At 51.9% G+C, this 13844-nt stretch overlaps 1 protein-coding gene across 2 annotated transcripts; it reads left to right on the forward strand.

Annotated features, from left to right (window-relative positions):
* Window positions 1-5965: 5965 nt before the first annotated feature.
* SNX20 (sorting nexin 20) lies at window positions 5966-9652 on the forward strand. Of its 2 annotated transcripts, XM_068529182.1 has the most exons (4): window positions 5966-6095; window positions 7564-7715; window positions 8984-9064; window positions 9548-9652. In XM_068529182.1, the coding sequence occupies exons 1-4, from the start codon at window positions 5966-5968 to the stop codon at window positions 9650-9652; spliced, it is 468 nt and encodes a 155-aa protein (XP_068385283.1). The 2 variants fall into 2 exon arrangements, with proteins under 2 accessions (XP_068385283.1, XP_068385282.1); XM_068529181.1 differs by having other exon boundaries at window positions 8984-9652.
* The last annotated feature ends 4192 nt before the right edge of the window (window positions 9653-13844 follow it).

Genomic DNA, 13844 nt, shown 5'->3' on the forward strand with positions numbered 1-13844 from the left:
GAGGTGTTTCGGTGTTGGAGTCCCAAGCTTGTCAGACATCCAGAGCAGCAGTGAGTGGTAGTTTACAGTATTGTTATCTGCCCAATGTGGAATGCTTTGGTGCTGGGAGGATCCTTAACTTAATCTCATGTTGCAATTAAGGAAACTGACATTCAGAGAGGGCAGTGGCCTGCCCAGGTCCCACAGTGAGTCAGGGCTGATCTGGAGTCACAGCCCGATCTCCACTTCTCTGCGTTCGCCCACTCATTCATTCATTCACACAGTTACCGAGCACCCACTAGGTGGCAGGCGCTGCGGTGGGTACTGGGGACAGAACGCTGCCACAGACCAAGTCCCCGTGATCAAGGCATTCCAGACGGGCACTAAACAAGTAAACAAATAAGCAAAACAATGATAGTTCTTGACGGGGGGGTCAAGGAGGGCTGCAAAAAGTAGAGACAATCGAGCTGCACCCTGAGGATGAGAAAGAAAAGAGCTTGTCATGGAAGGAAGCGAGAGCAGGACATTGATGGCTGAAGGAATTGCAAGCGCAAAGGCTGTGAAGCACATTTGAGGAACAGAAAGCAGTCCGGATGGCCGGTGTGTGGTAAGTGATGCCGGGAAGGGTGCGAATGAGGTTAAGAAGGGGGCAACCAGCAGATTACGGAGGCCTCAGCGGGGGGGCTGGGTTTACTCGGAATGCGGGGGGAGGCCAATGAAGGGTCCAAGCAGGGTGAATTCTAGGGAAGACACCTAGACTCTGACATGCCAGCACTTCCCTTCCTGAGTTCCCAAGGCCCCTTGGTGTCCCCTTTGGCTTCAGTAGTGCAGTGGGGGGAATGTCCATTCCTGTCCCACACCCCCCCCATGACAGCGGAGCCCTGTCTGTCCTTGTAGACACATAGAGGTCCTCTGCCACCTCGAGCCCTGTCCTTCAGAGAAACGCCAACACCCGGCAGGTGGCCAAGTGTGGCCTCTCCTGGTTACTCTGGTCCAGCTAGTTCCTTCCTATGCAGGCCAGACGCTCCTGCGCGTCTAGGGGTTTCCAAAAAGCATCTCCCACCCTGAGAAGAGGAAGCAGTGGCTTCTACACACTCTTCCCCATGATTGCTGGTTGGGGGTGGGAGGCACACAGGGCTGCAGAGAAGGGCTCAGAGTCTACACTGGTATCTCGCAGGTTCTAGGCCCAGGACAGGACTCAGAGAGGAGGAGAGATGGAGTTCCAGCCTCCCTCTATACAGAGCCTGCATCTCCACGCCACACCAGGTGTTCTATGGGGCAGTGCAAGGTGGAGGTGAATGAGATATGGCCCCTGCCCCCCCAGGGGCTCACCAGCTAGCAGGCCAGAGGCACACAACTGATGCCCCTTCCCCTAGAGCTAAACAGACCCTGACATGTGTGGATACTCTTTTTATAACAGGGATGGCACTGCCAAGCAGTGGGATTGGATGGCCATTTCAATAAATAAGGCCAGTAGGTGAACATGACATGTGGGGAAAAAACATGGACCTCCTACCTCACACCATACACAAAAATCTACTTACTCTAAGGGCATTATACTGACGCAAGTAAGAAAGGCAAACTAGAAAGGTTTGCAGAATAACAAGAATTGCCCGCCCTTGTACAGCGCTTACTAGGTACCAGCATCGCCCTAAGTGCTTTGAGCATCTTAACTCATCTTAAGCCTCACAGTGGCCTGTGAAGTTGTTGCAGAAAGAACGATAAAGGAGTAATGTCCATGGTCTTACGGTATGACACCAGCTATGAAAGAAAAGATTGATACAGTTGAATGCTTTAAAGTTGGCAACTTCTATTTATCAAAAGAACCCATTAGAAGAGAGTATAAATGCAAACCATAGGATGGGAAAGATATTATTGAGGAGCACATATACCCACATGAGTACATAAAGAACACCTACAAACCATGAAGAAAATAAGCCAATGAGAAAAATGAGCAATGGACTTGAACAGACCCTTCACCAAAAAGGATATAAGGATGGCAAATAAGCCCATGAAAAGATGCTCAACATCACTAGTCACTAGGGAAATGCAACTGAAAACCATGACGAGGGCTTCCCTGGTGGCGCAGTGGTTAGGAATCCGCCTGCCAATGCAGGGGACACGGGTTCGAGCCCTGGTTCAGGAAGATCCCACATGCTGCAGAGCAGCTAGGCCCGTGTGCCACAACTACTGAGCCTGCGCTCTAGAGCCGGTGCTCCATGACGAGAGAGGCCACCGCAATGACAGGCTCGCGCACGGCAATGAAGAGTAGCCCCCCGCTCACCGCAACTAAAAAAAGAAAGCCCACGCGCAGCCACGAAGACCCAACACAGCCAAAAATAAATAAATAAATTTAAAAAAAAAAACCATGACGAGATACCACTACACACCCACTGGAATGGCTGAAATAAAAAATATTGACCATATCAAGTGTAGGGGAGGATGCAGAACTTCTAGAGCCTTCATACACTGCTGGTGGGATTGCAAAATGACACAACCACTCAGGAAAAGTGTTTGGCATGACTGAGTACAGTTGAAGCTATTCATACTCTGAGACCCAGTAAGTTCGCTTCAGATAAATGTGTGCATTGGATGAATGCGTAAGAATATTCCCAGCAGCACTGATCATGATGGCCCAAACTAGCAACAACCCAAATGTGCACCAATAGACAAAAAAAAAGGTAAGTACTGATATATTCAAATAATGCAGCAACACAGCAGTAAAAATGAAAAAGCTTTAGCTACACACAAAATAATTGATAAATCTTATTCACATAAATGTTGAATGAAAGAAGCAAAGCACCAAAGTATACAAACAGTATGTGTGGCTCAATTAATATAAAACTCAAAAATGAATAAAATGAAACTATTGTTTTGGGGTCTGTTAGTAGGTGATAAATTACAAAGAAAAGCAAGGAATTAATCCCCATCAAAATCAGGACCGGGAAGGGGAGGAACCATAGCTGGGGAGAGATACATGGTAGACTTCTTGGGGGGGCGGGGGGAGCTGGGAGGTTTTATTTTTTGTCTTGTTCCAGCCTCCTGCACTCCAGACCACAATACGGTTGGCTACAAATCATGCAACTGCCCAGAGGTTTGGCTTCCCTGGTACTTTCTGTCTGGCATGTGGGATGCAGCTTCCGCCAGAGGAAGGCACTCTGAGTCTACCCGCCCCCAATCCGGCCCTGGCTCTGCATCCCACCAGCTCTCTGCTCCAAGCCTCAGTTTCCCCATCTGTCCTTAGAGCAGGATGGCCCCCATCATGCCTAGCTCACTAGGGTAGGATAATGAACATTAAAGAGCTTTGGGAACTAATGTCCAAAATGCCAGAGATTGTCAAGGACCCTGAGGGTCAGACAGGCTGATGTGGGAACTGAGATCCAGGCCCGCCCTGCCCTGCCAGGTCTGGCCCAGCAGGGCAGCCTCTGACTGTCTGTTAGTTGAGTTCACTACCATCTTTCATCAGCCAATGGGCTGGGGCAACCAGGAGCGGGTCACACAGCTTATTTCCTGTTTTCATACAGGGAACTTAGCAAAGTGGCAGCCACTGGCCTGCTCGCCCAGAGCTTGGAACAGAGAGCTGAAGGGGGCCATGTGACGTCCCTCCTGGACCCCTGGACACGCACAGGACCAGAGACCTCAGGTCAGTGTCTGATCCCAAGCTCAGTGGGCCTCTGCCCACCTGTGGCCTGAGCCCCCTCCTCCTGTAACCGTCCCTCGGTACCTCTTGGGGGCAGGGTGGCAGGGAGAAGGGCTGGTGACAGATACGTAGGACTCCCCTCAGTGCATTGGGGCAGAGAAGGGGGGCAGCTCCTCGACCCTCTGTCTCCTCAATTCCTTTTGAAGTGCCAGAAGCTTCTCCAACCTCTCTTGAGCCTGGGGAATAATCCACCAAACCTGTGTTTCTCAAAAAGTGGTGCCAGGGAACGCCTGTATCAGCATAGCCCTCGGGACTGGTGCAAAATGCAGAATCCAGGGCTCACCCCAGGACCTGCTAGATGGGACTCTCTGACGTTGGGAGCAGGAAATCTGCCCCTCGGCACCTCCACCTCCATCCCCGCCCCTGAGGAAGTTCTGATATATGCTCACATTTGGGAGTGTGCCCATCCAATGTCTAGGATCTTCCGTCTCCTAGGTTGGACCAAGGTGCTTTACTCTGCTGGAGTTTCACCCCTGATGGAATGTCCCCTCCTGCCCCCTCAGAGAGGTAGCATGGGCTCTGAAGGGGGCCCTGTGTGCCCATCAGAAGAAGGCTGGACATGGCAGGCATCCCTTAGAGGGAGAAGTGATGTTCAGGGCACCTGGGAAGGAAGGAGCAAGGGTGACTGCTCCCGGAGCTGGATGGTGGAGGGGCTGGGCAGCTGCTGTCCACTGGGCCAAGGACAGGCCCCCAAGCCAGGAGTACCAACACTTGTCATATTTTGTTGTAAAGCCTAGAAATCTTTGCTCTGTGGGGTGTAGAGGTGGGAGGGAAGGGCTCACAGAACACCATGTACAGCTGTCCCCAAAGAGCTTTTGGAGTCACAGGATTGCTTTCCCCATTTCACAGATGGGGAAACTGAGGACTAGAGACTCCCCTTTCTCCTTAAGGGGAGAAAGCTATAGGGTACTCAAGCGCGTGCAGCCCTGGTCCAGCCATGCCCTGCTCTGTGCCTCGGTTTCCCATCTGTATAGGATGAGGCTGGACAGAGGGTCCCTGAGAACCACCCACTGGACACCAGCACAGAGCCCCCTGGAGAATGCCCCAGGGTTCCTTTCACCTGACACAGCAAGAGCACGTTAAGAAGGAGGTCAGGTCACTTGCGCCCTTCTTATTTTGAATTTCTGTGCCTAAATGGTACCCCAGCTACTCGCTCCATCTGAGCCGATGTTTTCATTGGCCCTTTTTCTAATTTGTCTCAGACATTTTAACTTGTATTCCAACTCACATCTTAATTCAGCCATTTATTTCTCAAATATTTCCTAGAGCATCTATCACGGGTCAGGTACTAATAAAAGGGACTAATACGGTGTCTGGTATGTGCGCAGCCCCGATCTGGCACTTCGCACGGTGTGCCTGACTTAACACTCACACCAGCCTCGTGAAGGTTGTCGTGCCCCTTTTGTAGGAAACTGAGGCTCAGAGAAGTTAAATAACTTCCAGGCACCAGCTCATCTTGTTCACTTACCTGGGTCACAGACAGAGTTATGCATAAACTGAACCCCAGGACTCCTGCTGCCCACCCTCCCCTGAGTACCAGGGAGAGGATTCTGAAGTCAGACCAGCCTGCGTTTGTGCCCTGCCCACCATTTACCAGCTCTTGATCCTGGGCAGCTCAAAATCTCAGTTCTTTTACCATAAAATGGAGACGAAAAGCTCCTACCACGCACAGATTCAGACGAAGTGAGAGAGTGGGCGTTGAGTGCAGGGTGTGCGGCCTGCCCACCAGCCACGTGACCTCGGGCTAAACCTCGGTTTCCTTATCTGTTATTGGAGTCATGGTAGATTATCGTGGGTGTCAAATCAGATAGTGGGTGTGAAGAGCCTGCGTGTATATGAAGTGGGTATAACAAGTTGTTAGTAAATGTTTGCTTAAAGATAAAGAGAGAGAAAAGGGAAGGATACATACCAGCCTCCTTGCTTTGGACACTGAGATTTTATTTACACATGTAATGTGAAATGAAATATTGGTTTTTCTGGACAAGCCAGCAACTTTCTCTCAAGTAATCATTCAGCTACTACCTTTGCTTAAAGTCACCTCATTTAAAGTTCAGAGCAACTCGATAATACAAGGATCCTAACTATAAAAGAAGGTTCTGCTCAGCCTTGGTGTGATCGGCCCAGCAAAAGGCCAGGCCCAGGCTCAGCATCTGGCAGTTGGGCGGATGGCTAGGTGGGCAGTGGAGGGCTCAGCAGTGGGGACTATGGGCACCCCAGGACCCACCAGGAACCCCAACACAAGTGGGCACTCACTGTTCTCTCTTGTTTTCCTGGCAGCCTTGGAGCATGGCAAGTCCCAAGCACGCCAGGAGCCCTGGATGGACAAGACCCATATCCCAGTGCATGGCAGGGACCAAGCCGAAAGCATCAGCCCCTGGCCCAGACCTCCCACGTCCAGGACCTGAAGAGCACTTAGGTGGGCTTGAGGCTTGGGGCTTGGTCGGGGGGATAGAGGTTTGAAGACATTTGAAATACAAATGTGCATACTTCAATGGATGCCATGAGAAACAGGGCAGCTCACTTAACTTGTGTTATCCCAAAGTAGACACTGAGACAGGGATTTGGTGCAAATGGTTTATCCAGGAGACAATGCCAGGAGGTATGGCAGGGGAGTGGGAAACCAAGGAAAGGAAGGGCAGGAAACCAGTACGGGATGTCGATGAAAAGATTACCACTGTGGGCAACTAGGGCTCAGTCCCAACGGGGGTCGTCTGGGAGACCGTATGGAGCACACCTTAGAGCTGTACCATCCCAGAGGTGAGGAGGCCAGGCTGCTGTCCCCTGGTCCCGTCCTCCATTGGCCGAGGTATGCTCCACAACATGCTGCAATGGCCCAAGAAAGCCCTCAGAGGGAGAGTCCTAGGTGCCTCCGATAGAAGCCAGTGGGATGTTCCAAAACAGTCAATGCCAGTGAGGGGGCATGGCCGGGCACTGACAGTGTCTGCTATAGCGCCAGCTCCTGGAGCAAACGTCGGCCATATGCATGCAACCCTTCAAGATATGCTGACTGACCGCCTGCTCTATTCCTGGCCCCATGCAGGCACTGGGGAAGCAGGAACAATCAAACACTGTGCTGGCCTTCAAGTTTAGTAAGGAAACGGATCTGTAGAAAATAATGTAAGATGCCATGGAAAAGGCACAGGGACAAGGTGGGAGGCTCTTATTCTAACACCAAAGGGCAGTTGAAATGATATATGGGTTGGGTCTTGAAGGACACATTGGAGAAGGGCTCCTGGGACACATGTCCCTTGAAATAAAATATACAGTGGTTTGTGCATTTGGGGGGAGGAAGGATTCTAATCTTTCCCAAGATTTCAGAATGGCCTAGGGCTCATGTGAGGTTTAAGAAACACTGTTACTTTTTGAGGCAGGGAAAGAGGAGGATGGCATTTGAGGCAGAAGAAGTGGCATGTGCAAGAAAAAGCAGGGAGTGTGGGAAATGAAATGAGAGGGGAAGGGCCGGCCAAGCTGAACCTGGCGCCCAGCATCCTCAAAGCTCCCCCCATCATCCGCTGGTGTGAGCTCAGCCGACAGTAGGGAGGGTGGAAACCAACCAGCCACATCCCTGCTCTACAGGAGCATGGGGTTTCACAACAGCCAGAAGTGGACGATGTACCACAAACACACTGCATTTCCCAACCAAGAAGCCTCTTGGGGACGCTGGGCTGTCCCAGGTTGCCCATGGCGAGATGGATTCAGCCAGGTTGGGTGTAGGGGTCTGATTGATGCCCGATTGGGCCTATCCAAGGTGGGATGGAGGAGGGGGATATTCACAGCGCTTCCAGATTCCCATGGCTCATCCCAGACAGACCCAGCCATCTCCCCAAGCCCTTTCCCCCAAAGCACACTGACCTGTGCTATCCTTAAGCGCGTGGTCCTTCCAGATGCCCACGGCAGCCAGAGCTCCAACTCCAGCATGACCACGCGGGAGCTGCAGGAGTACTGGCGGACCCAGAAACGCTGCTGGAAGCACGTCAAACTGCTCTTCGAGATCGCTTCCGCCCGCATCGAGGAGGGGAGAGTCTCCAAGTTTGTGGTAAGCAGAGACCAAAGAGTGATGGCGCGCCTTCACGGCCTCCTTCCCGGCCCTAGGCAAGGCTGATGGCACCTCAGTCTCCCTGACCAGGAGATGGATTGACACACTTTAACTCACAGAGGTCTTCTGGCAAAAAATGATCCAAAAGTGAGATTTCACGCTCAGCACCGTGAGGATTGGAGAGTCAAGGTGCCTCAGCCTAAGAAGCAAACTGCCCAGTTTAATCCCACGTTACCCGGTATTATCATCTGTGTCCCGTCTTCATTGTTTTTGATATCCTCATATCATTTTTATTATGTACCTCATTTTTTCTTTAAAGTGGATCACTTTTTAAAAACACTGAATAGATTTATTTCAAAGGGAAATACCTTAAATGGAAAACCAGTATCACACAGCATAAGAAAAGGTCATTATAAAAGTAAATACAAGGAAAGCTCAGGGCTGTTATTAAATTCTAGCTGCTTACCATGGCTGGTGGAAAGCTGGGCTTGGGGCTGTTTTCTTTGGGATGGAATTTCAGCCTATGTTGGGGGAGAGGTTAACGACTATGGAAGAGCCACACAGCCTTTCTTTGCCGCCCACCGTTCCCCAAATGGGAGTGGAGTACTAATAATAGCTGACCCTGAGTGCTGACTGCACGTCATGGTTTCAATGCATTAACTCATTTGATCCTCACCCAGTGAGGCAGGCTACTATCCTCATTCTCTGCATGAGAAAACGGAGGCTCAGAGAGGTTAAAGTACCTACCTAAAACCACACAGCTAGACCGTGGTGGGCTGGAATTATAACCCAGGCAGTCTGTGTCCTTAATCAGCATTCTCTTGAAAGAGAAGAGAAAAGAATAGTTTTCTTACTTGTAACATCACTGCCAGTATATCACCTAAAACCATCTCCCAGGAGTTCCACACCTGGAAAACACAGATCTTATTAATCCAAGCCTCCCAGTTCAGGAACCTGAGGCCCAGTTTTGACCATGTAAAACGAAGAACGCGCCAGGCCCCCCGCACAGCAGGTTCCTGTGCGCCCTTTCTGCCCCAGGATGCCTCCGTGTCGCTGTGTTTGTTATTCTCCGGTTGACTCTTGTCACCATTCGCTGTTACAGCTCAGCCAATGCTGATGGCAATTTAAACCAGAATTGCAGATAACCATCACCCATTTCCAGGGTATGCTTTAAATGATGGTCATCATTATTTTATCTCCGGGCTCTCTCTGTCAGTTCAAACCCTCCATGAGGATGTAGTCAAAGGCCCTCTCTCTTTGCACCGCAGATGTACCAAATCGTCGTCATCCAGACGGGGAGTTTTGACAGCAACAAAGCCATCCTGGAACGGCGTTATTCGGACTTCGAGGTGCTCCAGAAGAAACTCCTAAAGACCTTCCGGGAAGAGATCGAAGACGTCGTCTTCCCCAAAAAGCACCTGATGGGGAACTTCACCCCGGAGATGATCTCCGAGCGCAAGCTGGCCCTCAAAGAGTACCTAAGCCTGCTCTACGCCATCCGCTGCGTGCGCCGCTCGCGCGAGTTCATCGATTTCCTCACGCGGCCCGAGCTGAAGGAGGCCTTCGGCTGCCTGCGCGCGGGGCAGTACACCAAGGCCCTGGACATCCTGGTGCGCACCGTGCCGCTACAGGAGAAGCTGGCGTCCCACTGCCCCGCGATGGTGGTGCCATCCCTGTGCGCCATGCTGGTGTGCCACCGCGACCTGGAGCGCCCCGCCGAGGCCTTCGCCGCCGGGGAGAGGGCTCTGCAGTGCCTGCAGGCCCGGGAGGGCCACCGTTACTACGCCCCGCTGCTGGACGCCATGGCCCGCCTGGCCTACGCGCTGGGCAAGGACTTTGTGTCCCTGCAGAAGAGACTGGAGGAGAACCAGCTCCGGAAGCCCGCCTCCCGGGGCTTCACCCTGAAGGAACTCACCGTCCAAGAGTATCTGTACTGAGCCGCTCCCGCAGGAAGCTGGAGAATTGGGGATCACCATGGCTTGTGGGCTTTTGGGGGTTGATTCTGAGCGGGAAGAGCCACTTTGGGCTCTAGCTTGTGGGATGACTTTGAAGAAGCCCCTCCTCTGGTCCTCCGTTTCCCCATCTATGTTGAGCAGAGATGCTCCCGGGCATCCTTGGAAGCCTCTGCTTGTGTCCTGCGTCCCCCTGATGCCAGACCCACTTCGTCTCAAAACCACAAACCCAGCTGCCAAAACACTGGAGAGTCATATCAACCTCACTGGTGTTTCTGTAGGTAGCTGGAGGAGAGGTTTAAACTGCACATCACAGACAGAGCTTAATCCATTTCCCCAGAGACATCTCTCTGTAGCTGCCCTGAGTCTTTCCTCTTTGTTCCTCCCCCCTCAACCTTGCTGGCGAATATTCCCACCTGTTATCCTAAGTATTCTAGCTCTTCCCTGTTAGGTGTAGGTCCAACTCAGCAGAACAAAAGGTCACCTACTGCTCCTCAAGGCCAGCTTTGTCCCCAGGATGAGCCATATGTCATCCTTTGAAGGGTGAGAGGATCCTGGGCTAGAACCAGCAATCATTGCCTGGGGTTGGTTTTCATGTGTAAGGCAACTGTCCCTTGAATGGCCTTTCTGGCTTACGTAGACATAGCCCTGACGGGAGGTGGGACCTCTGGGTAGAAGAGATTGAATGCTCGACACCTCCCCATCTGAAGGACAATGGATTGGGATGCCCTTAACCGAAGTCTGCTGTCAGGCCCTCAAGTGAAGCGGATTCTGGACCAATGACCTGGGTTCAGCACAGGGCAGGAGTTGATGGTACAGGCTGGTTTGGACCCCATATGCCTATCAGGCTAGTAGTCCCTGAAGACCTAAACCATGTGGCTGAGGTTATTATCGGGGTGAGGCTGTAACTTGGGAACCTTAACCTGGGGCACCACACTGGCCTGAGCCAAGATCTAGCTCAGCAAAGAGCAGTGAACGAGCATTCACTGAACTACACCGAACGTATTCAACAGCAACGCCACGTGGCAACACCTGGAGTGGCCCAACCAGGCTCCTTCCTGGAGGTTAGACACAGACTGACACCTTCAGGAAAAGAAAGTTTTCAAGTATCTCAATTTACTCCAGGAGAAGGACACTTTAAGTGGGAGAGATTGGATTTCTTGGAAATCTGGGCAGGTGGATAATTAAAGTGTTAAATGGAAAAATAAAAAGAGCTGCAATTCTTTTGTAATAGTAAAGAAGATCATATTGATTTTACAAGTTTTTTCATCAAATATAAAATGCTACTGTCGGGCTTCCCTGGTGGCGCAGTGGTTGAGAGTCTGCCTGCCAATGCAGGGGACACGGGCTCGAGCCCTGGTCTGGGAGGATCCCACATGCCGCGGAGCGATTGGGCCCATGGGCCACAGCTGCTGAGCCTGCGCGTCTGGAGCCTGTGCTCCGCAGCAAGAGAGGCCGCGATAGTGAGAGACCCGCTCACCGCGATGAAGAGTGGCCCCCGCTTGCCACAGCTGGAGAAAGCCCTCGCACGGAAGCGAAGACCCAACACAGCCAAAAATAAAAATAAAATAAATAAATAAATAAATTTATTTAAAAAAAAATGCTACTGTCGACTGTTAGATGCACCAAATATTCACTAAGAAAGAAAAAAATGCCCAACATGGGGAGTTTAGTAGGAGTTTCCAGCAAAAAGCTGGGAGAGCAAAGAGTTAGCTCCCAATGTAATGGTCCACGTAGAATAAACCTGCTTTGTAGAAAGGGACAGTGAGGAAAGGCATGACTCAAATTTGACACTGAGTGGAGAGTGCGGACTCTAGAATTTGAACTGCAAACTGGTACTCAGCCAGGTTTGGGGTCTAAACACACACCGTGTGGTCCAAAATCCTCAAGCTGAGAAGTCATGGTAAAGAGGTTTCAGATGCAGGTGTTTCAGGTACCTCGCACCACAGATGCAAATTCTCTCTGATGGAAGTCAACATAGATCCAGGCCAATAGAGAGGAAGATGCCATTGACTTCAGAGGTGCTGAAGTGTAAGGGGTAGAGGGTGACTGTGCATCTGAAAATCACATATATGTGGTGTACATGTGTGTGGTGTCGAGACAGAGGAAAAAACCTTATGCGAGGAAAAAGGGACCTAAGAAATCATATGGGGGAGTTTCCCATCAGTATCCTTAAAGAAGGGCTGGGTACCACAGAGTAAGGAAAAGGACTTACTCTGGCTTCTGAAAAGGGCCCACCCACAAAGCACAGCTTCAGGCCTCCCACGTTGTCTCCTCCTGGTGATGCTAGATGCTGCCCTCCCAGTTCTTCTGATGGCCTTGGCCTGTGGGTCCACTGGTGTTTCTTCGGGCCACACACACTGTGTCTTCATCCACTCCGGGTGTCCGACGGCCTCTCCTCCTGACATCTCCCTTTGCTGCAGAAGTCTAAGACCCACTCATTTCTTGGGTTCCTGGAACAAGTCCTTGAATTCCTCAACCCCCTCCTCCAGGAAGCTTTCCTTGTGACCCACTGTGACCCCACCAGGGTACCCCACTTCCCTGTTTGCCTGGACCCTCTCCCACCCCACGGTACTACTAAGTCTTTCTTTCCAGGGAACCCTGGGGGTGGTGGCAGCTGGGATTGGACCCTTTTCTCCTGACTTCTCAAAAGTTGAGCCCACAGGACAGGTGAGGGGCACTTGCCCTCAATGCTCAGGGTGGAGCCCCGGACCAGAAGCATCTGTGTCACCTGGAGCTTATGAGACATGCAGAATTTCAGGCTCCACCCTAGACCTTCTGAACCAGAATCTGCATGTTAACAAGATTCCCTCACCCACCTTCTCCTTCCTGCCCCACGAAGGTGATTCCTCTGTACGCAGGTTAAAATTTGAGAAGCCCCATGTTGAATTGACTTGACGGTGGCCTTGAGGAAAATAATCCACAGAGCCTGGGCAGTCTGCCATCCGGGTTCCTCCCTGCCCCACCTCCTCCCAGCCCAGGCCCTCGCCGGTACACATGCTCCAGCCCAGGGCCCCAGCAGCTCTTGGTGGGAACACCATGCCATCCACACCCACACCCGGGAACCTGCTCTGGGCACTTGGCCCCGGAACCTGAGGGGGACCCGTTCACATGAAGGTGTGCTCCAGCAGCCTCTGGCTCCTGCTGGATGTGACACGGAGCCAAAGGTCTCCCTTTGGACGGGATTTGTCATCCTTATGAGACCCCATGCCTGGGATGCTGGCAGGTCTCTTACCCCCAAGCCAGGATGGGGAAACGGTTACTACCAGGGGCTCCCCAGCATTTTTGGAGCCCTACTGTGTGTCTAGGGCTTCTCTGATTACTGGTGGTCCAGCTCTGCCCAAGAGATATTCTTATCCCATTTAACAGACAAGGACACAGACACCCTGAGAGGTTAAGTGACTTGCCCAAGGTCACACAGCCAACAACAGGTAAAGCAGGAAATTAAGTGCAGGCCTGTGTCACCCCCAGCCTGTGCTTTCCTCCCTGAGCCCCACATTGGAGGACTGGGAGGAGAAGGTTGCAGATATGTCCCTGGGGATATGTCCCTTCAAGGTACTTTCACTCCTCTCTGTTTACAGGTGGGGAAACTGAGACCTGGAGAAGGGGCTCTCTCCAGGTCACATGGTGAGACAGGGGCAGCTCCAGGACTGGGGTGTCCACATCAAAGTGATATGGTATGGCAGGCTGGGCAGACAGAATAATCCCAGGTTGAGATTCCAAGAGGCCACTGGGGGTCACCCGGCTGGACCTGGGGGGCACAGGATCAGTACTGAGGCCTGAGCCAGGGCGGCTAGCCTGCTAGCCAGGGGGCTCTGTTCAGGGTGGGCTCCGGCCCCATTGCCTACATTCCCTTAGCTCAGCAATGGTCTCCTAGCTGTAACTCTGCTTTGGAGCAGCAAATCCAGCTCCAGTTCCACTTGCTTGAAGCTGCCACCGTGTCCCCAGCCAGACCCTCCTGGGCTCCTCCAGAGAGTCCCGTCCTCCTGCAGCTGCCTTCCCAGAATCCTCCCTGGGGGGCCCAACAGCACTGCCATCTGTCCTAGCATCCACTAGCCATCTTCCTTCTGGCGGTCTCCTTTTACTCATGTAAATGTATTTGAAAAAGAAACTTCCTATTACAACCCTCCATGGAAAATCAGATTCACCTGCTATAATGAGAAGGTAGCTATAAAAA

Source organism: Eschrichtius robustus, chromosome 19, assembly GCF_028021215.1.
Source record: "Eschrichtius robustus isolate mEscRob2 chromosome 19, mEscRob2.pri, whole genome shotgun sequence".
Taxonomy (NCBI): Eukaryota; Metazoa; Chordata; class Mammalia; order Artiodactyla; family Eschrichtiidae; genus Eschrichtius; species Eschrichtius robustus.